The 26,251-nt window shown below is 54.2% G+C and overlaps 2 protein-coding genes across 11 annotated transcripts in view; one reads left to right on the forward strand and one right to left on the reverse strand.

Moving 5' to 3' along the window:
* Positions 1 to 62: 62 nt before the first annotated feature.
* Positions 63 to 7,681, reverse strand: INCA1 (inhibitor of CDK, cyclin A1 interacting protein 1). 9 transcript variants are annotated; one of them, XM_040243656.1, is made up of 7 exons: positions 7,608 to 7,681; positions 4,427 to 4,514; positions 2,041 to 2,105; positions 1,768 to 1,807; positions 1,297 to 1,490; positions 672 to 834; positions 63 to 457 (listed from the first exon to the last, which is right to left on the reverse strand). In XM_040243656.1, the coding sequence occupies exons 1-7, from the start codon at positions 7,664 to 7,666 to the stop codon at positions 311 to 313; spliced, it is 756 nt and encodes a 251-aa protein (XP_040099590.1). In that variant the 5' UTR covers positions 7,667 to 7,681; the 3' UTR covers positions 63 to 310. The 9 variants fall into 9 exon arrangements, with proteins under 9 accessions (XP_040099590.1, XP_040099594.1, XP_040099592.1 ...); XM_040243660.1 differs by having other exon boundaries at positions 2,041 to 2,154; positions 7,608 to 7,629; XM_040243658.1 differs by lacking the exon at positions 7,608 to 7,681 and adding an exon at positions 7,465 to 7,544 and having other exon boundaries at positions 2,041 to 2,154.
* The window catches only part of KIF1C (kinesin family member 1C), a 21,827-nt gene continuing 1,955 nt past the window's right edge, over positions 6,380 to 26,251 (forward strand). The window contains exons 1-22 of one of the 2 annotated variants that reach the window (XM_040243653.1): positions 6,380 to 6,580; positions 8,242 to 8,362; positions 8,609 to 8,740; positions 9,139 to 9,215; positions 9,554 to 9,733; positions 10,341 to 10,406; positions 10,787 to 10,965; positions 11,052 to 11,163; positions 11,549 to 11,626; positions 11,777 to 11,842; positions 11,934 to 12,009; positions 12,512 to 12,590; positions 12,796 to 12,941; positions 13,913 to 14,082; positions 14,242 to 14,321; positions 14,450 to 14,525; positions 18,568 to 18,647; positions 19,476 to 19,570; positions 22,896 to 22,979; positions 23,365 to 23,551; positions 23,696 to 23,768; positions 24,822 to 25,436. In XM_040243653.1, coding sequence (XP_040099587.1) covers positions 8,635 to 8,740; positions 9,139 to 9,215; positions 9,554 to 9,733; positions 10,341 to 10,406; positions 10,787 to 10,965; positions 11,052 to 11,163; positions 11,549 to 11,626; positions 11,777 to 11,842; positions 11,934 to 12,009; positions 12,512 to 12,590; positions 12,796 to 12,941; positions 13,913 to 14,082; positions 14,242 to 14,321; positions 14,450 to 14,525; positions 18,568 to 18,647; positions 19,476 to 19,570; positions 22,896 to 22,979; positions 23,365 to 23,551; positions 23,696 to 23,768; positions 24,822 to 25,436 — 2,625 coding nt within the window. In that variant the 5' untranslated portion in view covers positions 6,380 to 6,580; positions 8,242 to 8,362; positions 8,609 to 8,634. Of the gene's footprint in view, positions 6,581 to 8,241; positions 8,363 to 8,608; positions 8,741 to 9,138; positions 9,216 to 9,553; positions 9,734 to 10,340; positions 10,407 to 10,786; positions 10,966 to 11,051; positions 11,164 to 11,548; positions 11,627 to 11,776; positions 11,843 to 11,933; positions 12,010 to 12,511; positions 12,591 to 12,795; positions 12,942 to 13,912; positions 14,083 to 14,241; positions 14,322 to 14,449; positions 14,526 to 18,567; positions 18,648 to 19,475; positions 19,571 to 22,895; positions 22,980 to 23,364; positions 23,552 to 23,695; positions 23,769 to 24,821; positions 25,437 to 26,251 lie in introns of those variants that run through there. The other variant, XM_040243654.1, reaches the window with a different exon arrangement.

A 26,251-nucleotide genomic window follows, 5' to 3' on the forward strand; every position in this document is an offset into this window, starting at 1 on the left:
GAGCCCGCCCTCACCATAAGCCTCCCCATCACTGCATCGCAGAGAGAAAGACAACTCTGGGCTCCACTTGCTTGCTTTTTAATAACAGAACGAAGAAGAGAATAGTGACAGGGAGCCTCGGCGGGGCTCCTCTGAGAGTGGAGACGGGAGGCCATCGGGGCTGTTCGTGCCTAGTTCAGAGGCGGGGAGAGGAAGATGGGAGAGGCCAAGGAAAGGAGGAATGCCTTGATGTCCGAAATACTGGAGATTCCAGCTCCCAATCCTGGGCCCCTGAGGCACAGCCAGCGTCTTGAGTTTGGACAGTTTCTCCCTACTCTTCAGACTGCAGTTCCACCCACCAGGGATGGTAAAAGGGGTTCCTAGTGGCTGTGACAGCGCTGAAGGAGCCCATAGAGCCCAGCTGCCTGGAAAGACAAGACCCCTCTTGGCCCAGGGGACTCCAGGGAGACCAAAGCAGCTGTAAGGAAAAAAAAAAAAAAGAATCAAACAATAGGTCTTCAGATTTCCTAGGCCCCAAACCCAGGTACCCCCAAGTCTCAGGATCTGGTCTACTTTGCTTTTGTTCCTCTCACATACAGCTATCCCATGTGGCTCTTGGCTTCCCTTGTCTCCCCATGCAAGACCAGGGGTCCACATCACCACCCACCAAAGTCCTCTTCAGCCATCCATACCTGGGCCCTGCCAGAAATGAGGAAGTGGTTCTCCTCCTGTGGATAGTCTGCCCTCTCTTCCCGATCAGGGTGTTCGGTGGTGCTGGGGAAGCCACAGCCATCGCTGTCAACCAGCAGAGGCCCAGACACAGCCCCAGAGCTGCCCCACTGGGCCTTCTTCAGTCTGTGGAGACGTAAGGCTTAGGAAAGAGGGGCCTGAAGGCCAGGCTTCCTGTCTCTCCATTCTTCATCTTCCTGCCCTGAACTAGTTCCTGCTGGGACCCGGAAGTGTTATCATTTGACTTCCAACTCTCCACTTCCAACCTTCTGCTCCCCTCAGACTGAAGTAGTTTCCCATCCAGGGGCTCAGAGGTGACCTCTAGCTTTGCACCATCCTCCAGTTCTGTGGAGTGCTTTCTTGTCTTCAGTGACCAGGGTTCCACTCCTTTCAGCTCAGGTGACTAATCTCCCATTCCTTCGTTCCCTCCTCCTTCCCATATTATGGGAAACTTTGCTTCAGTCTCACCAAGACCATGGCACACTCCCAAGCAACCTCCAATTCCCTCAAAGCTCTCCACCTTTTCCTTAGCTCCAGCTGCCCGTCCCCATACCGTTTGGCTCCCAGAGCCCTGATGTCTCTCCTTACTCATTGATGATTCTCTGTCGCCTCCTTAGATCCTCCAAGTGATGAGTGACGGCCCTTACCCGGGCTGGGATGCCCCCAGATCCCTGCTGCATTCCTCCCGAATGTGGCCTCCTCCTCTTTCTTCTGCAGAGCACCTCAGGAGGTGGGAGTCCCTCAGGGCCATACTGGCCAGGCTGGGAGCAACCAGTGGCTCTCTGTACCAGATAATGGGGAGAGGGAGCTAGAAGGCAGAACTGAGTCTCTCGGGGGAGCTGGGACTGAAATAGGGAACCAGGGGTCTTGGGAAGACCAGATTACAAAAACATGGCTGTGATCTGGAAAACCTGATGACTGATTCATAGGAAGGAGGGCCTGCTCAGTGCACTAGCTGGGGGAGACCAGAGGGAAGAAAGAATAGGGGAGCTGGGGATGGGAATGGCAGTGGGTGTGATCTTAACCAAGAAGTGTCAAAGGGCAGAAAGTTCATCATACCAGCAAGGGTGGGGTGTACTCTTCTTCCATCCAGGTGGGGCTGTAAAGCACAAAAAGAGGGCTAAGTGCAAAGAGAATATCCCTATCCATGTTGTTTCTCTAACAACCTCTCCCAACCACCTACCTGGCATTAGGAACTACCATGTCCATCACTTGGTGGGGCAGTTATCCTGAGACTAGGACTTATTGCTACAGTAAGGCTTTATGGTAGTTTAAAATTGTACAGGCTCCCCTCCCCACCTCCAGTTAGTCCCGTTTCTCCATTTCTCTCACCTGGGCCTTTGACTAAGATTCTCCCAGAAGGTGTCTCCATAGCGCTGGGGCATCAGTCCAAGGCTCTGGGAAGGCAAGGAGGGGGGTGGAGATCGGCTGACCACCCTAGAACACCTGAGGTGAGGACAAGGTAGGCTCAGGTCTGGCTCTTCCCTTACGGCACCTACTCACTCGAGGGATTCAGGAGTCTTATCTTACCACAGGACCACACAGCTGCCCAGGCTCCCTCAGGTCATGTTTATCCATTTTAGATGAGAAAGGTGGTGAAGACTTTGATTTGAAAGGAGGTTGGAGCTGGAGTGAGCATGGAGATTAGCAATTGTTTGAGCCTCAGATCTCAATGAATCTCAAACTTCTACACCCCACAACCAGAGAACATCATACTTAGCAAGCAGGGCTGTTAGAGAGGGAGGCCCCAGCTACTCAAGTGATTCAACAGGTTCCTTTTAGTCAATGCAAGCAAACAGGAGAGCAGAGTCTCTTCACTCCTGCTATATCTCCGCATCTCAGAAACACCAGGGGCTACCCTAGTTGCTCAGTGGTAAAGAATCCGCCTGCCAAGCAGGAGATGCGGGTTCGATCCCTGGGTCAGGAAGATCCCCTGGAGAAGGAAATAGCAACCCACTCCAGTATTCTTGCCTGGAAAAATACCATGGACAGAGAAGCCTGGTGGGCTATAGTCCATGTAGGCTACAGTCCATGGGGTCACAAAGAGTTTGACATGACCTAGCGAGTAAACAACAACTCAGAAATACTAATATCCTTTAGGTAGGGTGTGCAAAAGTTGTTTGAGAACAGTTCTCATCACTTCTAAAGCTGCCAGACTGACTGACCAGATGTCTGCTCTCCTGCTCTCCAGAAGAAAGTCCCAGGGCTTCGGCCCTGTATCTTCATTCCTCCGTAGGTAATCTCACCCAGGTCCATGACTTTAAATACCATCAATGTGCTGATGACTCCCAAATCTATATTTTCAGCTCTGGCTCCTCCCCTGGACTTCAGATTTGCAGGTTCAACTGCCCACTCAACACCTCCTCCCTAGCTTTCCCCATCTTGCCAAAAGGCACCCCAAAGCCCAGTTGCTAGAACCAAAAATCTGGTATGCCTCACTCTCCCTCACCCCTCATATCCAATCTATCAGCAAATCCTGTGAATTTTACATCTGAAATACACTCAAATTTAACTACCGCTTACCATTTCCACTCCCACCACCATATTCCAGCACGTTTTCCCCTCTTTGGACTATTGCAATTTCGTCCTCCTCCATTCTCTGCTTCCATTTGAATCCCTCAATAATCTAGTCTGCACAGAGCAGTCGGAATAATCTTTTAGAAATGATTATGTTAAATAATACCCTGTTTAAAGTTACTTCAAAATGGTCTAAAGCAGGAGGCTGAATGGGTGTATCAAGAAAAAAATTATCCACCAGGGACTTCCCTGGTGGTCCAATGGTTAGGACTCAGCACTCTTGCCGCTGAGAGCCCAGGTTCAGTCTTTGGTTGGGGAACTAAGATCCCACAAGCCAAGTGGTGTATCCAGAAAAAACAAAGATTATCCATCTAATGATAATTATTGCAGCTGACTAAAAATGGTACTCCGGTTTCATGGTTACTATTTTCTCTACTTCTGTAGTTGTTTGAAATTTTCCATAATAAAAACGTTGAAAGAAAATTAAGTCTGCTCATGTCATTTCCTTGCTTAGAAACTCCCACTGATTTCTACTGTCCTTAGCATAACGTTCAAATTCTTTTCAATGGCCCATAAGGTCCTATGTGATCTGGCCTCTACCTGTCTGCCTTTACTCCACTTTTCCCTTAATCACTAAGTTTCAGTTATGCTGATGGGCTTCCTGGTCCTAGAAGACAGAAAGTTCTTTTCTTGGGACTTCGTTTTGTTTTTTCAAACCTACTATTCCTTCTTCTACTCCTTGGTTCTTAGCAGACTGGCTCCTTCCCATTTTTCAGACCTCAATTCAAACTCATCTCCTCTTCCCCTTCCACAGTCACACGCTATATACTTGTGTCTCAGAGACATTCTACTTACATTATACTGTACATTTATTTTTTCATGTGCTTACTATTTGAAATTATATATAATTTGAAATTATATTTATTCATGTACACATTCTATTTCCTCCCTGTAGAATGTTGGCTTTATGAGCAGGACACCTATCTTTCTAATTGCTGAATCCCCAATGCCTAATATTCAGTGCCTAGAACACTATAGTGTTCAAAAATAATTTGCTGAGTAAATTAATAAATCACCAATCCCCTGAGACCAGGCACCGAGATTCTTGTTTCTTATTTTGTACTCTTCTTGAGGAAGAACCCAGACATGGAATCCTGCCTCCGTCTCATCCCCTCTCCCCCACTGAGTGGGGAGGACTCACTTGGCAAAAGGGATAAGGTTGTCTGCATCTTCCTGTACTTGCATGACTGGACTGGGTTGGGAGGCTGGATTGAGTCTCCTCATTGGTGCTGGGAAGATAATGGAAAATGAATCATTCACTCATGTAATTCACCATGAGTGAATGTAAAGATTGGAAAGAAGATGTGTAGGTCCAGAAGAAAGGAAAGAAAGCTGAAAAGGTATTTCAAGTGCTGAATATTTTATCATTAGCTGAACATACACAATCAAGACAGCAAACACAGGAAATGTAGAAATGGCGAAAGATTTTTTTTTTTAAATCTTTTTTCCTAAGCCGAATACACAGAGTAAGTGAAATTGACAGATGGCAGTTGAGTGACTTAACTGGCAATATGGGATAATGAAATGAAAAAGAATGAGAGGTGAATTAGACAGAGCAAAAGGCATTTGGGGATAATTGGTACAGAACTGGTGGCTGGGGCCAGTTAGAGAACTGAGGGTTGGTAAACAAACCAGGAATGAGGTGTTAATGAAAGGTAAGTGTGGACAGAGCGGTCAGGGTCAATTGGTGACGAGGAAGGAGGGGGCAGTGGGAAAGTCTAGAGATGTAGAAGGTGAGCAGAGGTCAGTTACACAGGACCAGAATTCCAGACAGGAAAAGGTGACCTGAGAGCCAGTTGGGGTGGGCAGACAATGCAGATAAGAATGTTAGATGAGTTAGGAGAGGCAGCATAAATGCCAGAAAATTGGAAGCTGTTGCAGGTGAATAAGTATTTATTCAACGGTAACTAAGATGGGCTGAGAAAGGAAATGAAGAATGAGGAGAAGAGTATTTAGGGCTGAGCTGGCAAATGTCAGTAAAGCTGGGCTGAAAGGGCAAATGGGGTTTTAATGGAATATCTTGGGCCAGAGCAGAGGAAGCTGAACTAGGGAGCAGGTGGCCGCTGAGGGACATTCAGACCTTAGTAATTGGGTGTCTAGTTGGGTGATCCAGATCTAAGAGAAAGATGGGGCTAAGGAAGCTGGAAAGAGTCCTGGATGGTTAACGGGCTTGGGGGGTGGGCGGGGCGGCGCGGGGGGCAGCCAAGTCTGGGAGGGGAACCTGAGCCTGACAGGGCAGAAGAGGACCCGAGGAATCTGGCCGGGCTGAGTTAGCTAGAGCCTGGAGGTCGTTGGGGGTGGAAAGCCCTGTCCAGAGGGTGAGGCTTAGAGGAAAACTCCTTAGGGAGCTCAAGGGACCCTTGGCAGCTGACCCAGGCGTGAGGAGCTGCTAAGCCTGAAGGCACAATTTGGGGGCTGAGGAGTTGATGTGGCTTCCAGGCGGTGGGCCCTGCGGGGCTGAGGCCTGCTGGGGCCAGGCTGGGCAGGCAGGGGTGGTCTGGGCCTGAGGGGGCGACACGGCACTGCGAGCCCTGTCGAACCTAAGGACCAGGCAGAGACACAGCGCCCGAGTGGTGGTGCTGCTGCCGACTGCACTTGGCCAGGGAACCTGAGACAGCTGCTCGTCGAATTCTAGAACGTTACACCAGGCGCTGAGGAGTGAGGCGGCGACAGGAGCCGAGGGCGGAGCCGACCGCGGAGCCGACCAGTGCATCGAGCCTTGGGGCGGGGCCTGAACCGCACCACCTCCTGGGTGGGGCTCGGCGGGCGGCTCCACCCCCTGAGCGCGCCTCCGACGGCGGCGACGTGCGCGCGCCAGGGGCCTGGGTCCCCTAATCGGGTCAGCCCCAACCTTTCCCGGCTTCTCTGGGGCTGGCCACCCTCTGGAGTCACGGCGTCCGGGTCGCCCTGCCGCTTCCGCAACTCAGTTTCCCTGTCTCCGCCTGGTGGGTCCTTCAGTCCCGGGGACATTGCCCCTTTAACAGCTGTCCTGGTCGCTCCCGGGCCGTTCTCGCGACGGCGCGCGCCCGCCCTCCTATCCGCGCGCGCGCGCCCGCCGGTCCCCCGCCCCTTGCTCCCGCCCCAGCTCGCGCTGCCCGGGCGGGCGCCGGCCGCTGGCGCCGCTACTGCTGCCGCCCCCGGGGCGCGAGTCCGCCGCCCGCCGCCCGGGGACCCGGCGAGGGGCGGGGGCAGCCCGGAACCGGCCCCGGATCGCCCCCGCTCCCGTCTCACGCTTCCCGGAAAGTTTGTCCCTTTGCACTCTGCCCAGCCGCTCCGGGAGCCCTGCCGCGACGAGGTGAGAGCTGGGGAAGCGGGGGGGTAAGGGAGGGGACGCCCGCGGAGGAATGTGCCGGGCAGGGGGGCGGGGAGCCGGGGTCCCGGTTTGCACCACTCGGTGGGGGCCGGCTGGCCGCGGGAGCCGGGATCATGTGCTGTTTGTCCCGCGGAGGCGCAGAGAGGTGCCAGGCCCGGGCCGGCCGTCGGTTGGCTGGTCTGGAGGACAGGATCCGCATGGCCGCCCAGAAAGGCCGAGCCGGGGGCCTGTGTGAAAACTGCGGGGCGGGCAAGGTGCAGGTGGCCCGAGGACCTCTTTGGGGTCAGTCGGCCTCACTCCAGCCGCGGCTCCTCCCGTAACCCCGCTGCCCCTGTACAGTGCACCGGCCGACCCCTGTACCTCTCTCTGAGTCCTTTGCGCCGCAGGCCCCCAGCAGTGCCACCCCATTCCCAGTCCCAGAAGCTGTCAGGACGTCATCACAGTGTGTCCCTTCCGTCCCCTAGTCAGGGTCTGGGGGTTAGGGCTGTTCTTCCCCTAGACAGCCTCTGTGGTTTCAGCTACTCCCTTCCTGTCCTGGACAGACCAGCCCTCTCATCCCTCCCATGCCCTGGCCAGAAAGGCTGGTGAGGTGAGGCCCAGCAGGACAGGGGTTTGAGGCCCTCGAGGGCCACAGAAGGGGGACCCAGCATCCCTGATCTGTATTCACCATCCTCCACCCTATTGTCCGTGGGTGTGGGCTGCTCAGCTTCTCCTCCCTGGGTGTGGGCACCAGATCACCCACATTCCTGGGCTCCAGCCTGGCACCTTCCCCAGGGCAGTGGACGCCATCGCACTAGCCCCAGGCTGGAGCTGGGACCTGCCTGCTTCCTTTCCCTTTTCTCCCTTTTCAGGGGGACCCTACTTACCCTAAACACAGGTATTCTGGATCCTTAACAGAGGACCCTGGGGGATGGTAGGATGGTTACAGGATAACCCCACCCTCTCCTGCCCATTGTCCTGGATCCTAAGGAGGAAGTGCTGGGGGCTGGGCAAGGGGTTTGGGGCTTACAGGCAGGCCCTATGGAGCCCAGTTCTGGGCTGTACCTCCAGCCATTGGACTTTGACCATCAGCAGTCCTTCCCTCTGTGTTCAGGTCATGGACCTTAGGTGGGAACTGTTTCTACTTCTCCCTGACTGGCCCTCTCAGGGAATTTTAGGGCAGGTCTTATGTTTGGGACTTTCTCTCATCTCATTTCTTTTTGGGCTTCCAGTTTGTGCTGTAGTACTGCCTGTTGAACATTCCTGTGTTTGCTGTCCTCTAGGTCTTCCTTTCCATTTCTTCCATTATTTCCCTTGTAGCATAATCTCAGTCTTGGTCGCTCTGGTTTTCTTGGTGTCATGGTATTGGGGACTTTCTGCCCCCGCTTCCCCCCGGCCTCAGTGTCTCTGCCCATGTGTCTGAATTGTCCTCTGTCCAGCCTCTTTCTGTCTTCTCTATCTGAACGTCCAGTACACTTGTGAGTGACGAGGAATAAAAATATCACCATCCCTGCCCTTGGATTCACATTGCATTTGGCCACTCCAGAGGGACAGCCAGCCTCACTTTTCCTGACATTACCCCCTACCCCTTGCCCTCCAACCCTGGCAGCCCAGACACCTCTGGAGCCATTGGTGTCTCCTAACCACTCTTCCCCCACAACCAGGGTTTCCCCCACAGCCCCAGCTGGCGCGGCCAGGCCCCCAGTGTAGGATGGGGCTCCTCCTACGAGGGCCGGTGGCAGCCAGAACTGATACAGCTCCCCTGGTCTGGGGCCAAGACGCCAGGTAACTCTGGGGTGACAACCCAGGTCCCTCTGAGCTGGGATATGGCTGGGCAGAGAGGCAGGCATACCTCCGGGAGTCCCCGAGAGTGACACTGGGGAGGAAGGCCAGGGGAACAGAGACTGGGTCTTTGAGGGGCTGGATATCCAGGGACGGGGCGGAGTGGAGAGGCTGGTTCCTGGGAGAAGCTGGGAGGTGACATTTGGGTCCCCCAGCCACTCTGACACCTCTTCTGTCTCTGCTCTCCAGCTGAGGAGGGTGGACGTACTGGAGCCATGGCTGGCGCCTCAGTGAAAGTAGCAGTGAGAGTTCGGCCCTTTAACGCCCGTGAGACCAGCCAGGATGCCAAGTGTGTGGTCAGCATGCAGGGCAGCACCACCTGTGAGTGAGTCCCAGGGGCCCGGCTGGGCGCAGGCAGAGCAGGCTAGGCCCACTTTACCGGCCAGGCCTGCTGGGCCGAACCGGGAGGAGGGCTGAGCTGGGCACAGAGCAGGTGCTAGTTGTAAGGACAGGGACTGGCCTTTCCATGCTCCCAGTCCCTGGGAGGGGGAATGTTGGCCTGAAGCCCTCCATTGCCCAATCCAGGGAGGCAGCCGGGAGGGGGGGCGGGTCCTGGGAAGCCAAAATTAGCTTTGGTGGCTGGAGGGGGTGGGGAGTGTTAAAGGGGAGAGATGAGTTAGGATAGAGATGGGGAGTGGGATACCTGGATTCTGGGGGCTTGTGGAGAGTGGGCAGAGGTTGGGAGTTCCTGACTTTGGCCTTACTTTCTTTGCTCTCAGCCATCATCAATCCCAAACAGAGCAAGGATGCCCCCAAAAGCTTCACTTTCGATTACTCCTACTGGTCACACACTTCGGTGAGGTTGCTGGGCTGGGGGAAGAGCTAAGCAATGAGGGACAGGGGCTACAGGTCCTGGGGAAGGGGGCGTTGCTAGGAAATGGGATCTCCAGGGGATGGGTTGGGAGGACCAGCACGTGTGGGTGGGGGTAGGTAGGACCCTGTGCCTGTGACTTGGACTGGGAGGGGGAGGCAGAGGCCCCAGGGTAGTGAGGACCAGCAGCAGACCAGATGGAACCTTCTGGGACAGTCAGGACCGTGATGCGGGTGGGGCGCACACAGGACCTTTGGGCACTTGGACGCCAAGGACAAAGGCATTTAGGGTTCCTGCTGTCTCTCTTGCCCCCTTTCACCTAGGCGGAGGACCCCCAGTTTGCATCTCAGCAGCAGGTGTATCGGGACATTGGAGAGGAGATGCTGCTGCATGCCTTTGAAGGCTACAATGTGTGCATCTTCGCCTATGGGCAGACGGGGGCTGGGAAGTCCTACACCATGATGGGGCGGCAGGAGCCGGGGCAGCAGGGCATCGTGCCCCAGGTACTCATGTCGCCTGGCAGGGAGGCCGAGGCGGGAGCATCTCCAGCTGCCTCTAGGGGAGGAAGGCCCGGGACTCAGGGTGACGGCTCTCTGAGGTCCTCGGAAATAGGGAAGGTGATGGGGGTTGAGGTTGGCCACAGCCTGGACATTAGGGCCAAGAGGGCTCAGTGAGAAGAGCCACTGCTTTGGTGGCTGAGAGCCCTGGGTCTGAAGCTTGATTCTACCACTTTCTGCCGTCTTACCTTGTCTCAGAATTACTTGCGAGTGTAGTTCTGCTGTAGACTCGTGTAGTCAAGGCGTTGACCATAGGAAAAATCAGTTGTGGATAGCTGAGAATTGACCCATATTCTTCCTGACTGCAGCACTGTGGCCTTGCACATGGGCTCTGGGTTTGCATTTTGGCTCACTGAATACTAGCCTAAGATACTGGGCAAGCCAACCTCTCAGAGGTGACTCTCCTTTCTATAAAATGCAAATGATCCCATCCCTCCTTTGGGGCTGTGGTAAGGGTTAAACAGGGTCACCTGAGACCTGGCCTGGCCTGATGCTGGGCTCCGCAGGTATGCCGTGAACAGCAGCATCTCTGTGCCTCTCTTTGTCTCCCCAGCTCTGTGAGGACCTCTTCTCTCGTGTTAGTAAGAACCAGAGCGCTCAGCTATCCTATTCTGTGGAGGTAAGCCCAGGTCTTGGGAGGGGGCTGGAGGTGGTACACAGTGTCCCCTGGGTAGGGAGGAGGTGAGCAGAGTGATTAAGACCGAGGGCATCTTTGGAGTCAGGCAGCCTGGGATCTATTCTAGGCTCTGCCAGCTTTGGTCAAACAATTTCTCTTTCGACTCCTGAGGATGTTTATCTAAAATGATAATGATCAGGGGTCCCCTCCTAGGGTTCTTGGGAGGATCGGGTGAGCTTGTGCTTGTAAAATGCTTAGCAAAGCAGAGTAAACATAGTAAACACTCAGTGTTACCTGTGTTGTATCCAGTGGGAGTCCACGGTAAGTTTTACACTGGGTATGGTTGTTAGCTTTGTGGTGTTTAGTTTGCTCCTCCCGCTCAGGTGAGCTACATGGAGATCTACTGCGAGAGGGTACGAGACCTCTTGAACCCCAAGAGTCGGGGCTCTCTGCGGGTCCGAGAGCACCCCATCCTGGGCCCCTACGTGCAGGACCTGTCTAAACTGGCTGTGACCTCCTACGCTGACATTGCTGACCTCATGGACTGTGGCAATAAGGCGCGGTGAGGCAGGCTGACAGGGTGGAGGGGTAAGGGAGCCGGGGTTAGGAAGGTGCGGGGACCCACTGACCACTCCCTCCCCCACCCAGGACCGTGGCTGCCACCAACATGAATGAGACCAGCAGCCGTTCCCACGCTGTCTTCACCATTGTCTTCACACAGCGCTGTCACGACCAGCTCACTGGACTGGACTCAGAGAAGGTAGGGCCCCCCTCCCACCTGGTCACAGAGACAGAGATGAGATCAGTGGGCCTTGTGTCCTCCCTCCTGCCCTGGCTTGGTTGAGGGCCTCCTCTGGGCTCCCACGGCCCCTGCCCTGTGCTTCCTCCATCAGATCAATGGGATGCAATCTCCTGTTTGAGTGTTTGTCCTTCTTGCTAGATTCGTCAGGGCAGAGCTTGGAGCCCACTGTGCCTTGTCCTGGCACACAGCAGGCATGTGAACATTGTAAACAAATAAATGAACAAATGGACAAGTAACTAAGCCCTCACTGTCTTCTTGTCTATTCCTCCTCCCTCCCCAACTCCTGGCTTCCTCCATCCCCCACTCACTGCCCAGTCACCTCCTGCCTCCTTCCTCTGACCAGGTCAGTAAGATCAGCTTGGTGGACCTTGCTGGCAGCGAGCGGGCCGACTCCTCAGGGGCCCGGGGCATGCGCCTAAAGGTGAGGTGCTTGGGAGGGACGGACAGGGCCCTGTTGGGTGCTGAGGGCGGTGGTCTCTGCTTGCAACCTGGGGCTCTGGCTGTGGGGAGGAGGGGCGGAGGGGATCGGAGTGGGAGAAGAAGGCCTTATTCCCCACGTTCCTCTCACCAGGAAGGCGCCAACATCAACAAGTCCCTGACCACCCTGGGGAAGGTGATCTCGGCCCTTGCGGACATGGTGAGAGCTGGGCGCGGGAGGAGAAGGGGCTCTGGGAAAGTGGACAAAGCAGGTGGCCACCTTGACCCCTTTTCCCCCTTCCGTCCTTCAGCAATCAAAGAAGCGGAAGTCGGATTTTATCCCTTACAGGGACTCTGTGCTCACCTGGCTGCTCAAGGAGAATCTGGGTGAGGGACTTCTCTTTTTCTCTCTCTCTCTCTCTTTCTCTGCCGACCCTGCCACCAGTCCTGCTAACCCCTGTCGATGCATCTGACTAGACCCACTGCTGCCCCTGGGACCTCAAGTCCTCCAGTTGTCCCCTGACTCTCCGCCTGAGCCTGTGGCATCCTTTATACAGTGTCCTCATGCTGAGATCAAGGCCATACCCTCCCTGCCAAGCCAATGGCCTCACTGACCTGGGGGCTCCCTGTGAACCCTCAGACCCCACAGCCGCCTCTGACTTCACCCTCCTCTCCCTGACCTCTGACCATCCCACAGATGTCTGATATCCCCACTTTTTCTGACTGTCAGTTTCATGATCAGCTTCACCAACTCTTAGCTTCACTTTACCTTGAACAGTGATCGGCTCAGACCCCTGCCTGGGCAGTGAGGCCCCCTGCCCCCGAGACCCAGTCTGACTTTTCTTAGAACTCTGCCCAGCTTAAGCTTTCCCGTGCTCTCCATTCACAGGTGGGAATTCCCGCACAGCAATGATTGCAGCCCTGAGCCCTGCGGACATCAATTATGAAGAGACTCTTAGCACCCTCAGGTGGGGCTCTGGCAGGGCTGGGGTGGGACATGAGAAGTGCCAGGAGCTCAGAGGCTGTGAGCTCAGGAGCCTATGCATGAGAGAGGGCTGACCTTCACCTCTGCCCCACTGTGAGGAAATGTGGGAGGGAGAGAGGGCATCAGGCAGCAGACCAAGGTTGCCTGTGTCTGGCCCTCACCGGTCCTGCTCCTCCCTCCTCTCCCAGGTATGCTGACCGCACCAAGCAGATCCGCTGCAACGCCATCATCAATGAGGACCCTAACGCCCGGCTGATCCGGGAGCTGCAGGAAGAGGTGGCCCGGCTGCGGGAGCTGCTCATGGCTCAAGGGCTCTCCGCCTCGGCCCTGGGAGGTGGGCCTCTGGGAGGAGTGGCTCGGGAGGCCCCTGGGCCCACCTCATCCCTCCTGATTTGCCTTTGTCCAGGCCTGGAGCCAGGGAGGGACCACTACCCAGAAAAGCCCGTATGTGCCCCATGACTTAGCTGCAGCTATGGAGAGGTAACAGATCATGCCTTCAGATGTGACAGCTGGGAGCCACAGGTCCTCCCGAGGAGGGGCAGGCAGGATTCAGAGGGACCTTGACAGGCTCCTGGAACTACTGAAATGATAGGGGCAGGAATAAATAGCCAGTCATGCATTTATGACTTACACAGTAAGTCATTAAGAATAGACTGCTGGGCATCTGCTTTGACAGAAATTCTTGTGAAACATTGGGAATTAAATTGATCGTAAACTTAATTACGTTCAACTTGGAGTAATTCCTGAAATGTGACGCTTGGCCTCTCTACCCTGAAATGGCATCTGTATTAGAGAATCTGCGATCCGTGTTAACTGTGTCCAGTGTGGGTTCTGCATTCAGTCTTGGGGTCCATCCCTTTGAGGAGTCAGGGTGCTCAGGGGCATGATGGGGAAAATAAGGGTTCTTGGGAAGAGAAGGTAGATGCGATGTTGGCCTTTGCACATTTGAAGGGTAGTTTTGTGCAAGAAAAAAAAAACAGTGTAGTCCCTCTCATCGCAGAGGCAGAACTAGAAACAGGTATGTTTCAGATTTTAGCTCAACACAGCAAAGCACTTTCTGATGGTGCATGTCATCTAACAGTAGAAGGAACTGGCTGCCTTGTTTAGTAATGAGCTCTCCATCCCTGGAGGGGAACAAGCAGAGACTCAGTGTCCATTTGAAAGGCTGTAGTAGGAAGGCTGTCCACTTGGTGGGAGTGGACTACATGTCTTCTGTAGTCCTTACAGGCTGGTCTGGTGTGGGATCTCTGTCTCTTGCCAGATGCATCTTTCCTTAGCCTCCTCTTACTTCTTTCTCCCTCCTAGGCCGGAAGGTGGACGAGGGGAGTCCCGAAGGTGCTTTGCCGGCTCTGTCATCAACCTCTGCCCCAGCTTCGCCTTCATCCCCCGCAGCTCACAATGGGGAGCTGGAGCCCTCATTCTCCCCTAATGCCGAGCCCCAGATTGGGCCTGAGGAGGCCATGGAGAGACTGCAGGTGGGATGCTGGAGCAGAGAAGGGGCGGGGCCTGGGGGCCGCTGGGAGTTTTTTCTCCAAAGCCAGGGTCCAAGAGGAAGAAGGCATCCTGGGAGTAGCATGGCCCCCTGGGAGGGCTTGTCCCAGACTGTCCTGATCCCTGCCTGTTTGTGCCCCCAGGAGACAGAGAAGATTATCGCTGAGCTGAATGAAACCTGGGAGGAGAAACTCCGTAAGACGGAGGCCTTGAGGATGGAGAGGTGTGGGGGTGGGGCCCACAGCTGGAGCCCCGGAAGGAGCGGGTTGGAGAGGGGAGGTCGGGCCCTGCCTGGAACGGGTTTGTGGGTCCTGAGGACAAGACCAATATCCACCTCTCCTTTGCCTACAGAGAAGCACTGCTGGCTGAGATGGGGGTGGCTGTCCGGGAAGATGGGGGAACCGTGGGCGTCTTCTCTCCAAAGAAGGTGAGTGAGGGGCTGAATGAGGAGGCCTGGGAGACTCTGGGTGCTGAGAGAAGAGGGTTGAGGTGGCAGGGTAGTGAGTTCTAACTCTGCTTTCTGAGGTCTCTGAATTGGCCCTCAATCATCTCTGCCCCCACTCCTGCCACCTGCTGTTTGTGTTATCAGGCTGTCCCTGTCTTCTCCATCCATCTAGGGTACACAGAAAGATGCCAGGGAAGACCTAGGTATTGACAGACAGAAGCCCACACACGTGTGTGAGTTCACGCATAGTGTGTGTTTCTGGCTTCATAAGAAACTGGTAATGGTGGTTACCCCAGGGGAAGGGAGAGGCTGGGGAGAGTACAGGTTGATTGGGAAATGACTTTTCCACGATGTGCTCTTCTGTATCATTTGGATTTTATACCCTGTGCATGTGACCTGCTTTTGGTGGTTCAGTGAAAAAGAATCCGCCTGCAATGCGGGAGATGCAGGTTCAATCCATGAGTCAGGAAGATCCCCTGGAGTAGGAAATGGCAGCCCACTCCAGGATTCTGGCTTGAGAAATCCCATGGACAGAGGAGTATGGCTGGCTACTGTCATGGGATCAAAAAGAGTCAGATATGACTTAGTGACTAAATAACAACAACCCTGTGTGTGTGATACCTACTCAACAAACAAAACCCCAAACCTAAAAAATGAAAGTTTTGTAAAGTTAGCTTGGGAAAACAAGACTGTAAAGGAATAGAGGAAGAATGAGCACGAAATTGTAAGGTGTTGATTGGAAAGGCAGCAAAAGGTTTAAAGATGGATGTATCAGTGCAGCCTGGAGACTTGTGGAAACTGGTTTCTTGGAGAAGGCGGTTTGGAAAGCGTAGCCTGAAAGAGGGATGGGGTGGTGGGAGCAGGGAAAACATGGTGCTGAGCAAATGTGGAATCTTGTCGCCAGAGTGGGGCCTTGCATATGCCGGTGGTGTAGTCAGAGCTCAGAAAGTCTGTGGTGAGGAAAGAAGGAAGGAAGCAGGGCAGGAGTGATGAGGCTCAGTTGGAGGCCGGGGGGGGAATGATATTCAGAGCCTGTAACAACCAGCACAGCACAAGGACCCACCAACCAGAGTGGACTGGGGCCAGCACAGCTGTACCGGGGCTGGTGAGCAGAGTAGGAACTTCCCGTCTTAGCGCTGGAAGGGAGCCATGCTTGTCTGGGCCTTGGTAGCAAGCATAATGGGACCGGGCCCTAAGAGTGACACACCCCTTCCAGGCGGTAGATTATTGGAAGGAGACCCTTCCAAATTTCAGGTGGACAAGGCATCTGGGAGACTGAGCAAGCAGGGACCACTGAACCGGGATCTAAACAGAGGAGAGGGGTTTGCCTGAGGCTCAGCCTGGGGAGTGAGAGAGCTGTCTGTGGGTAATGGAGGGTGGCCGGCAGTGCTGAGAGGTCAGGTCTGGGGCTAGGTACCTGGGGTTTTGGGGTCCCCAAGAGGCCTACACCTGGGAGGAGGGTCTGGAAAGAGGCTGTCAAGTGTGGCTTGCCTGTCCATCACCTTGGGGTGCTGGGTACCTCTGGACCTTCTGCCACAGGGATGGACAGACTGACAGGGTTCTCACAGCACAGGATGCCACCTGCTCAAGCCTGGGATCAATGGGAGGGGCTTTTGTTTCGTTCTTGTAAAGGTGGCATTCACATGCGGTGAGGTGTGTGGAGTGAAAAGGAAACCTTCCTTCCCACCCTCAGCTTGCTCTCCCAGAGGCGAGTCCTGTTAGCAGTATCCACTGTGTTCTGCGTGCAGGCGTGTGTGAGAGAAAGTCAGCCACATACTCAAGCACGCTTGTCTCTTTGCAGTAGCAGTGGTTCCATACCTGACATGTTATTTTTTTCACATAACAATGCATCATAGTTTTGTCTGCCGTTGTTTTTTCTCTTTCCCACAGTGTCAGGATATTCTATTGTATAGACATCAAATAATTTTTTTTTTTAACCAGCTTCCTACTGATGGACATTTAGGTCATTTCCCATTCTCTGATACTATAAACAATGTTATAGAAGATAGTCTTAAAAATAGTTTGTGGTCTGTAGAACAGATTCCTAGAAGTGGAGATTTGGGGTCCAGCAGTCAGATTTTGATCTCTTTTGCCTCCAGAGATTATTAACCAAGCCCACTTAGACTCCCAGAGCAACATATCTGAGAGCCCACGTTCATTTACCATCTTCACCTTTTTCATCTTTGCCAATCTGATCGGTTAAAAAAAACAGGTGTCTTAGAGGAGATAACTTTTGCAGTTCTTCTGGTGGTGAAGGTGAACCCTTTCTCATGGGTTTAAAAGTTATGTGGATTTCAGAGAAAAAGCTGTTAGACTCACAGGAGAAACAGGTTTAGTGGGGGTGACTCCAGCCTAGGAAAGGTCCAGTGAAGAATTGGGTCTTTGGGGCCAAAGCTCCAGTTTGTCCTGGGGAGAGCCAGGAACTTTCTGAAAAACCCCCTAATTCTGGGACCTTACCCCAGGCCTAAGATCTTCTTAAGTTGATCATCTTCAAACCTGGCTGGGAGCTTCCTTCACGGGGCCAAGATGGGAATGGGGAGCAGGACAGACCTGTGCGTCCCCCACCCCCACTTTGACCTGAGCAGCTCTCTGCTTATCTGCTGGATGTGTTAGGCCTCTCGGTAAGGTTTCACGTGAACAAAGGGTTCTTGGGCTGAACAGAGATTGAAAAGCACTGTCCTAAATCATGTCTCCTCTCCCAGGGGACAGATTGCTTTCTGCTTCTAGGGCCCATCAGTGTTTGCCGTTCCCAGGCAGGCCAGACACTGCAGGGTTGAGGGGCAGGACTGTCCTTCTGGAGAAGAACAGGTGTTGGAGAATGATTGATGAGGGGCCTGGTGGAGGATTAGACATCAGTACTCATTGCACCCACCATGGACATAGCCTTGGGCGTCCTGTTCATGGGAACTTCCAGAGAAACATGGGGCCTCGACTGCTGGGTGTTTCCCCCTGTACCCTGTGCTTTCCGGCTTCCCTGCCTTTGTTCAGACCCCTCCTTTCTTCTGCATGTTCACATCCTCCTCATCGTCAGAGACCAGGTCCCATACTGCCTTTTCCATGAAGTTCCCCTGACTCGCCTGAGCTCCCATTGGTCTTCACTGTACTCATCTTTGTATATAAGCGCCTTCCAGGATACAATGGGATAAATGAATGAATGAGCTAAGTGAGGGCATGAGAAGTTCAGAAAGTCTACTATGAGACATGCATTTCTCACCTGTGATGGTGTTTCCATGCCCAATCTTATCTCCGGTTGTTGACTCTGATTTCCTGACTGATGGGACAGCAGCATTTGGGTTTGGCTCATCTCTGTGTCCTGCCTGGCGCCTCAGTAGAGTCTTGCACCTAGACGGGCCACAGTAACTCCTTGGAGAACAGGCAGGGGATCTTGTGTTCAGGTGGACGGCTTAGGAAAGCTTCGTGGAAGAGGTGGCATTTGAGAGACCAAGAGGGATGGGAAATGAATGATTTTGATGGGTGGGGGTGGCGCGAGGAGGGAGGCTGTTCCAGGCAGGAGGACAGGCAGGGATGTAGGAGCTCTGCTTCAGGAGTGAGGGCTCAGAGTCCAGTGGGTGGGAGCTCGGGAGGGGAGAGGACGCCCTGGAAAGGGGCTTGGGCTAAGTGAGCTGGGCCCAGCCATGGAGGAGGCCCAGAGGTACAGGCTGCAGAAGCAGACTTGAGTCAGGTGGGCTTGAGGTGTGGGCAGGAGACATCTGAACAGTCCTCTTTCGTTACCTCCCCTCACACCCCACAAGTGGCAAAGTGTATTTTGAAGGAAGAAATGATGAGCCTGGGGCCAGAGGGAAAGCAGGGCAAGGGCAGGTAGCTGCCAAGGTTTCCTGCAGGGAGAGTGGTGGGGCCTGGGAAGCAGCTAGAAGGGTGGGGGTGTCCTGTGTGTGAGGAGAGGGTAGGGTGGGTCAGATAAGTGGCAGCAGGAGCTGGGAGAGCTCACCTGCAGAGATGTTTGCCAGAGTGCCTTCCCTCCCTCCTGACGACCCTCTGCTGACTGCTGCCCCCTCCCCCTCAGACTCCGCACCTGGTGAACCTGAACGAAGACCCCCTGATGTCCGAGTGTCTGCTCTACCACATCAAAGATGGCGTCACCAGGTAGCCTTTGCTCTGGGCCTGTGGGGTGGTCTCTTTTTTTGGAGGTTGGTTGCAGAGGGACCTGCCTTTCCTAGTGACCTCATGGGAACCTTCTGGGTCTCAGGTCAGCTTTTCTGTAGCCCTGCTAGCTCTGGGATTCCTGAGAAACGGCTGAGCCTACCTTTGGTGGGGGTGACATGCCTCCTGGGACCAAACGAGCCCAGTGCTGGTGTGGCTGGGTCCTGATCTCCTGGGGCAGAGAGCGGGTGGGAACTTGACCACCGCGTTCTTACCCTGCAGCACCATTGCCTGGGCATCACTTAGTGGAACCTTCCCTTGGGGTCGGGGGAGTGAAGGGAAACATGACCCTGGCCCCACGCTGTTGAGGGACAGTACCCACGTGGCAGGTGGCTTCACTGGCTAATGCTAATGAACCCCCGGTCTCAGAGCCTCCTCTCTCACCTCCTGGAGGTAAGTGGGTGGGAGTGTTCCTTCTTCTTCCACCACAGGCTGTTCAGCTGTCCTTGGTGATCATCATGGTAAGGATATGGGAACCGAGACTGAGAGCATCCACCCCACTGCAGGTTCCCTTCCCTCTTTGCTACATAACAGTACATAACAGATGTGGGCTTGGAGCCAGGCAGATCTGAGCTCACACCCCAGTTTCACCACTGCCAGGCTGCCTGACTTTGGGCAAGTTACTTATGTCTCTGAGCCTCAGCTTCCTCTTCTGCGAAATGGGAATAATTATACTTGGTTGATTGAGTCAGATGAACGTTTTGGTTCGAAGGGGCTTGGCATATGTATGACTGGCACATGCTCAGAAAATGTCGGCCGTTGCTTCCCCAGGGTCGGCCAGGTCGATGTGGACATCAAGCTGACAGGGCAGTTCATCCGAGAGCAACACTGCCTGTTCCGGAGCATCCCTCAGTCAGACGGAGAAGGTAATGGCTGAGGGGGTGAGAGTGGAGTGGCCAGACAAGGAGAGAGCGCTCCCTCATGCTGAATGCAGAGGCCTGGGTTGGGCTCTGGGAGTGTGGCCATGTGAGAGGGACGTGTCCACCCTAAGAGGGGCTTCGAGCTCCTGGTCAGCCATGGGGGCCCTGCTGTGTGCACCCACCCTCAGGGTGCAGAGTGTTTACAAGGGGCAGAGGTAGTGAAGGTCCCCAAGGCAGAAACAGGAGACTGTGGCTCCAGAGGGTAAGATTTTGGGGAAGAGGAGATCCAGCCCTCTTGCTTGATTTTTTTTTAGCCTCAAATAGCACCTTGGTCATTTTTTATGAAAACTTATACTTTTTCAGTGGTATATCTGAATTTATCTCTGAAAACCCACTTACCTGTCCAGCTATGAATGCAAAAGTTCTAGGCAGTTAGTTGACGTGTGTATCCTTTTGGCTGTAAAACTTTCAGAGGTTTTTAGCTGTTTCTGGCCACAGCAGCAAAAGCTTTTAGGAATCACGAGCCCTCAAGTAGTAGTGTGTCTGACAGGTAATACCACAACACTCGTGGTGAAGTACCACTTAGGGTGTGTTCTGAGGTCACATTTTGTTCTGGTTCAGTCTTTTTTTTTTTTTAAAAACGGACTGATTTGTATTCAACTGGGCCTGAGTGAAGTGGAACTCTGGGGAGCGAGTTGGGCAGGGAGGCTGGCCGTGTCACAGCTGAGTCCTTGGTGTCCATGCCGTGTCAACCTGAGCTGTCTGCCACCTCGAGCTGGTGCTGTGTGCCTCAGCACAGGGTGGGGGGATGGTGGGTAGGGTGGGGGGATGGGAGACGGGCATATCAGGGGGTGTTTTAAAATAAGAAAAGATGTATTCTCGTGGCCTGCAGCTCAGGTTGAACACCTGCCAGGTAGGCTTCCATTCCAGTTCAGGGTCAGTGGATTATTGCCTGGCTCGGGTCCCCAGTGGCAGCACACGCTTCCGGCATTGCGAGCTGTGAACTGTTAAATCAGTTCAGCCCAGTGAGTGAGTGCTGAGTTCCTGTTCTGCGGTTCCCTCAAGCTGTGTTCTGGGGTGATACCAAAACCACAGAAGGCCCTTGGAGCCAACCCACCCTTGAGGGGGAGCTCAGAGTGTGTGTGGGAAGAAGACAGGCACACATTGGTTACATCACAGTGAAAACAGCAGCTGTTCTGTGCCCTAAAGACATTGTTTAGTCACTCGGCCATGTCCGACTCTTGGCGAAACCATGGACTTTAGGCCACCAGGCTCCTCTGTCCATGCATGGGATTTCCCAGGCCAGAATACTGGAGTGGGTGGCCATTTCCTTCTCGAGGGGACCTCCCCAACCCAGGAATCAAACATGAGTCTCCTGCTTGGCAGGCAGATTCTTTACCACGGAGCCACCTGGGCAGCCCTCGCCAAAGATGGGGGCTATGTAAAGGGTTAGTCTGTTTGAGCCTTTGCTCTTAACACCAGACTTAAGACCAAAGACAGGCTGAGAAGAGCAGGCCACAGGGATGCAGTCGTGAACATGGAAGAATAGTTATTACTTACCGTGTACTTGTATTGTCTCATCCAGCTCACAGGTGAGAGAGCTGAGGTTCCTGGGGTTGGGGAATTTGCCTGAGACCACACAGCTAGCTTCCCTGGTGGCTCAGATGGTAAAGAATCTGCCTGCAGTGCAGGAGACCCAGGTTCAATCCCTGCGTTAGGAAGATACCCTGGAGGAGGAAATAGAAACCCACTCCAGTATTCTTACCTGGAGAATTCCACGGACAGAGGAGCCTGGTGGGCTTTTAGCACAAAGCGTTACAAAAGAGTCAGACACGACTGAGCGTGTCACACACAGCTAGCAGGAGAACTGGGTTGGGATGCAGCATGGCTGGCTCCAGGGCCAGAGCTGTGAGTCCTGGCTGCCTCAGTTCAGATCTCTGTGGGTTCACCTGGGTTCTCTCCTGGCCCCATTTCCTTCCATTACAACTATCACTGCCCAACCCTGACTTTAGATTATTTGCTCAATTACTTGTTTATCGTCTTACCAAGTAGAAGTGATGTCTGTATGAGAAGCAATTATGTTTTTTATCTCCTGTATTTCCAGGACCTAAAATAGTGCCTGGTGTATTATAGGGGCCCAGTATATTTGTGGAATGGATGGATGAATTTGGGGTGTGGTGGGAAATAAGGGCAAAAGCCGCTCATGGCCTTACAGTCATCTCATCCTGTCCTCTGCCACCACCTTCCATTGCTGGGGTTGGACACAAGTGACATTTTATTACATCTGTCTGCCATCTTTTCCATCATTTCTGCCCCTTGATCTGAGTTTCCCTTCGAGCATCAACTCAAAAGTTAGCACTTTCCCATGATCATTTCCAGTCCTCTGCCCCTAAGCCAAGTTCCTCTTTGCTATTTTTGTTCTCCTGACAAATGACTTAGCAGCAGCAACAGCAGCAGTACCCATAGGCTCATCTTTGCTTTACGTTACCATTTGTTCTGGTTTCTCTATTCCTTGTAACATAAATAACTCATTTTTGTGCATCACTGTGTTTGAGCCTTTCAGCCACTCTGTACGGAAAGACTTTGTTATCCCATTGTATAGCTCTGAGAGATCAGGTGACTGCTCAGTGTCCCTCCACTAAGGAGTCACAGAGTCTGGGTCCTTGAAATTCAGGGCCCCCTGACCATGGGGCACTTGTCCTTGAGGTCAGGGAGCTGCCTCAGGCATCTTTGTGTCCCACAAGAGGAGGGTTCTGTGATTTGTACAAGGAGCACCTTGATAGACTGTGGCTTGGGTTGACTTTAATCTCATCCCATGAAGATAGGGATCTGTGGACTGTGGCTTGAGAGGATTAGTCAGGTAGCACTTTGCAAGCTGCTTCAGACAGAAGTGGGGCTAGGAGCCTGCCGGAGGAATCCAGACCTGGCTAGGCACAGTGTTGTTTGGGAAGGAGGGAGTGAGTTGTCGCCTGGATGGTATGAATGATAGACAGGGCCCACCGACCAGTTGGACCTGAGAGACCACGTTCTCTGAGAGTTCCAGGCTTGTTAAGCCACTGCTGGAGAGGCTGGTGGAGGGTGAACAGGCAGCACCCACCCCCCACCGCCACCGCCGAGGCTCGTGGGAGCTGCAGCTGGGGCTCTAACCCTCCTTCTGCTCTTCCTTTCCCATGCTGCCTGCCACCAGAGGGGCCATGGCACCCCCAACAGGTACTGGAGGGTGGAACTGGGGTGCATGTGTGTTTTGGAGGGGAATGCAGGGTGGGAATCTGTGACCTTACCCCTCTTCCCTTGGAGTCTGATCCCTCCTTCTTCTCTCTCCTTGCCTCAGTGGTGGTCACCCTGGAGCCCTGCGAAGGAGCTGAGACCTATGTCAATGGGAAACTTGTGACCGAGCCCGTGGTGCTGAAGTCAGGTAGAGGAGGGTGTAGTGAGGGGCCTGGCTGTGCAAGGAAGAACTTCGTGGTTGAATCCTGGGCAGGATTCAGAGATAAATAGGAGACAGTGTGGGATATGAGGATCGACTGGGAAGGGGAGAGGAGCCAGGGTTTGGTTTGTCTTGCTGCGTCAGGGCAACAGGAAGAGGATGCCCAGTTCCTGACTTCCTGTGACTCTCAGGGACAGGGCAGTTCCCAGGGTCAACTGGGGGAGCCTTGGCTCTGATCGCCCTGGACTTGGGGTGAAGGGAGAGATGGTGTGTGGGCTTCTTTGATTGGTGGGCAAGGCCCCTTACACCTAGGGCGTGAGGAAGGGGTCCTGCTCTGGGGAGTGAGCCCACATCTCCCTCCTCCCTCCTCCAGGGAATAGGATCGTGATGGGCAAGAACCACGTGTTCCGCTTCAATCACCCGGAGCAGGCACGGCTGGAGCGGGAGCGAGGGGTCCCCCCACCCCCAGGACCACCCTCTGAGCCCGTTGACTGGAACTTTGCCCAGAAGGAACTGCTGGAGCAGCAAGGCATCGACATCAAGCTGGAGATGGAGAAGAGGTGCGTGGGGAGGGTGATCAGGCCCCAGGCCCTCCTGGCCATCCCGCCCAGGCCCTCAGCCCCCAGCATCCTCCTATTGTTAGATGCCCCACTGAGGTGGCTCCGGAACCTCACAGCTTTGCCTCCCCTCCCACCCAACTCCAGGCTTCAGGATCTGGAGAACCAGTACAGAAAGGAAAAGGAAGAGGCTGACCTTCTTCTGGAGCAGCAGCGGCTGGTGAGGGGCTGGCGGGGGCATGTCGGGAAGGCGAGAGTTGGAGGGCCGTGGGGTGCAGACAGGCGGCGGGGAGGTGGGCTGGCAGCACTTCAGCCTGACTCCCACTGAGTCAGAGGAGGGAGTGGCTCTGGGCCGGGGGGTAGAGGCGGTGTCTAGGAGGAGACAGAAGAGAAATGTAACCCAGGGAAGAACCCAGACATCCCAGGAGCAAGAGCTCCTCCCAGGCGACTGGGGCTTCCTGGACTCTTGCTGATCCTGGGCCTCTTGTGTGATTTTTACCACCTGTGCTGTCACTTCCCTGGTGGCTCAGTGGTAAAGAATCTGTCTGTAGTGCAGGAAATGCAGAAGCCTCAGGATTGATCCCTGGGTAGGGATGATCCCTCAAGGATCTTGACAACCCACTCTGGTATTGTTGCCAGGAAAATCTTGTGGACAGAGGAGCTGGTGGGCTACAGTCTATGGGGTTGCAAAAAGTCAGACACGAGTGAAGCGACTGAGCATGCACCCATGAGCTGTTACTTATTTAAGATTGTTCTTTGAGTAGACTTGCTTTTATTCTTACTATTTAAAATATGTATTCATTTGGCTGCACTGGGTCTTAGTTGTGTCACGTGGGATCTTTTGTTGCAGTGCACAGGTTCTTTAGTTGTGGCGAATGGGCTCAGTCGACCCATGGCACATGGGATCTTAGTTCCCCAACCAAGGGTGGAACCATGTCCCCCGCATTGCAAGGAGGATTCTTAACCACTGGAGCAACAAGAAAGTCCCTTGAACTTTTAAATCTTTAACCTCATCCTGAGTGATATATACATGAAACCCACACTGGGCATGGCTGCAGCTTATTAGCTATACTCTGTGCCAGCCACCACACCACACACTCCAAATACCTGTGGGGAGGTGCTGTCATCACCTCTGCTGTGCAGACAAGCAGAGATCAAGCCCTGTGCCCCACACTGCACGGTTCTAACCACTGTGTTTCTGTGTTGTTGGGATGCACGGCCCTGAGGTGTCCTTAGCTGTCTCCCCACCTGTCTCCCTTCTCTCTGGCCCCAGTACGCGGACTCTGACAGTGGGGATGACTCAGACAAGCGCTCCTGCGAAGAGAGCTGGCGGCTCATTTCATCTCTGCGCGAGCAGCTGCCCCCAACCACTGTCCAAACCATCGTCAAGCGCTGTGGCCTACCCAGCAGCGGCAAGCGCAGGGCCCCCCGCAGGGTGTACCAGATCCCCCAGCGGAGGCGGCTGCAGGGCAAAGACCCTCGCTGGGCCACCATGGCCGACCTGAAGATGCAGGCCGTGAAGGAGATCTGCTATGAGGTGGCCCTGGCTGACTTCCGCCACGGGCGGGCCGAGATCGAGGCCCTGGCTGCCCTCAAGATGCGGGAGCTCTGCCGCACGTACGGCAAGCCCGAGGGGCCTGGGGACGCCTGGAGGGCCGTGGCCCGGGACGTCTGGGACACGGTGGGCGAGGAAGAAGGGGGCGGAGGTGGAGGCGGCGGCAGTGACGAGGGAGCCCGCGGCGCAGAGGTCGAGGACCTGCGGGCTCACATTGACAAGCTGACGGGGATCCTGCAGGAGGTGAAGCTGCAGAACAGCACCAAGGACCGCGAGCTGCAGGCCCTGCGGGACCGCATGCTTCGCATGGAGAGGGTCATCCCCCTGACCCAGGTAGGACAGGCCTGCCCGGCCTCTCCCCGCTTTCCTCCCTGCCTGCTATCCTCCCCTGTAAAAACCGGAACCACCCACTACAGAGTCCAGCCTTCATTCTCCTCTGCCTTTAAAAGAATCTTATTGACGTTTAACATAGCTCTTCTCAGCGTAGTTTGTGAATCATCTGCTTCACAACCACTAGGACCAGAACTGAAAATGCAGATTCCTGGGTTTTGCCCCAGACCCACTGAAGCAGCATCTTTGGGCATTAGAAATGAATCTACATTTATACAAGTGCCTGGGTAGTTCTGAAGTGCAGTAGACTTTGAGAATCACTGATATAAAGGGTACAATCCCTTACGGTACCACTCAATGGGTGTTCACATACTGTTCACTCTTAGAACCACCCCTCTCCTGGGTGACCCTCGACTCTGGTGGCCGCTGTACTGAGCACTTCTCCTATGTCACTGTATAAATCTTCACAGTGGCCCCGTAAGCCATAGTGTTACCACCTACCCCGGTTTTGCGTATGTTCAGTCAATAAGAGTTGAGTGTTTACTGTGTGCCAGGCATCATGCTAGCTATAGGGGTTACTCACAACAGACAGAATTTTGGCTGTGTTCCCACTTGCCTGCTGAAGGGGGATGACAGGCAGCTGGTCATGACGACAGTCATGCTTGTTGAAGGCTTACAACTCCACATGCAACCCTTAACCCTGTCTCCTCACTCTTCCCTCTCCAAACCCTTGGGTCCTTGCTCTTCCTTGAACCCCTGGCCTCAAAGCCTTTGAGCCTGTTGTTCCCTCTGCCGAGAACACCCTTCCTTATTGAGAC

Source organism: Oryx dammah, unplaced genomic scaffold (genome assembly GCF_014754425.2).
Source record: "Oryx dammah isolate SB20612 unplaced genomic scaffold, SCBI_Odam_1.1 HiC_scaffold_8, whole genome shotgun sequence".
NCBI lineage: Eukaryota > Metazoa > Chordata > Mammalia > Artiodactyla > Bovidae > Oryx > Oryx dammah.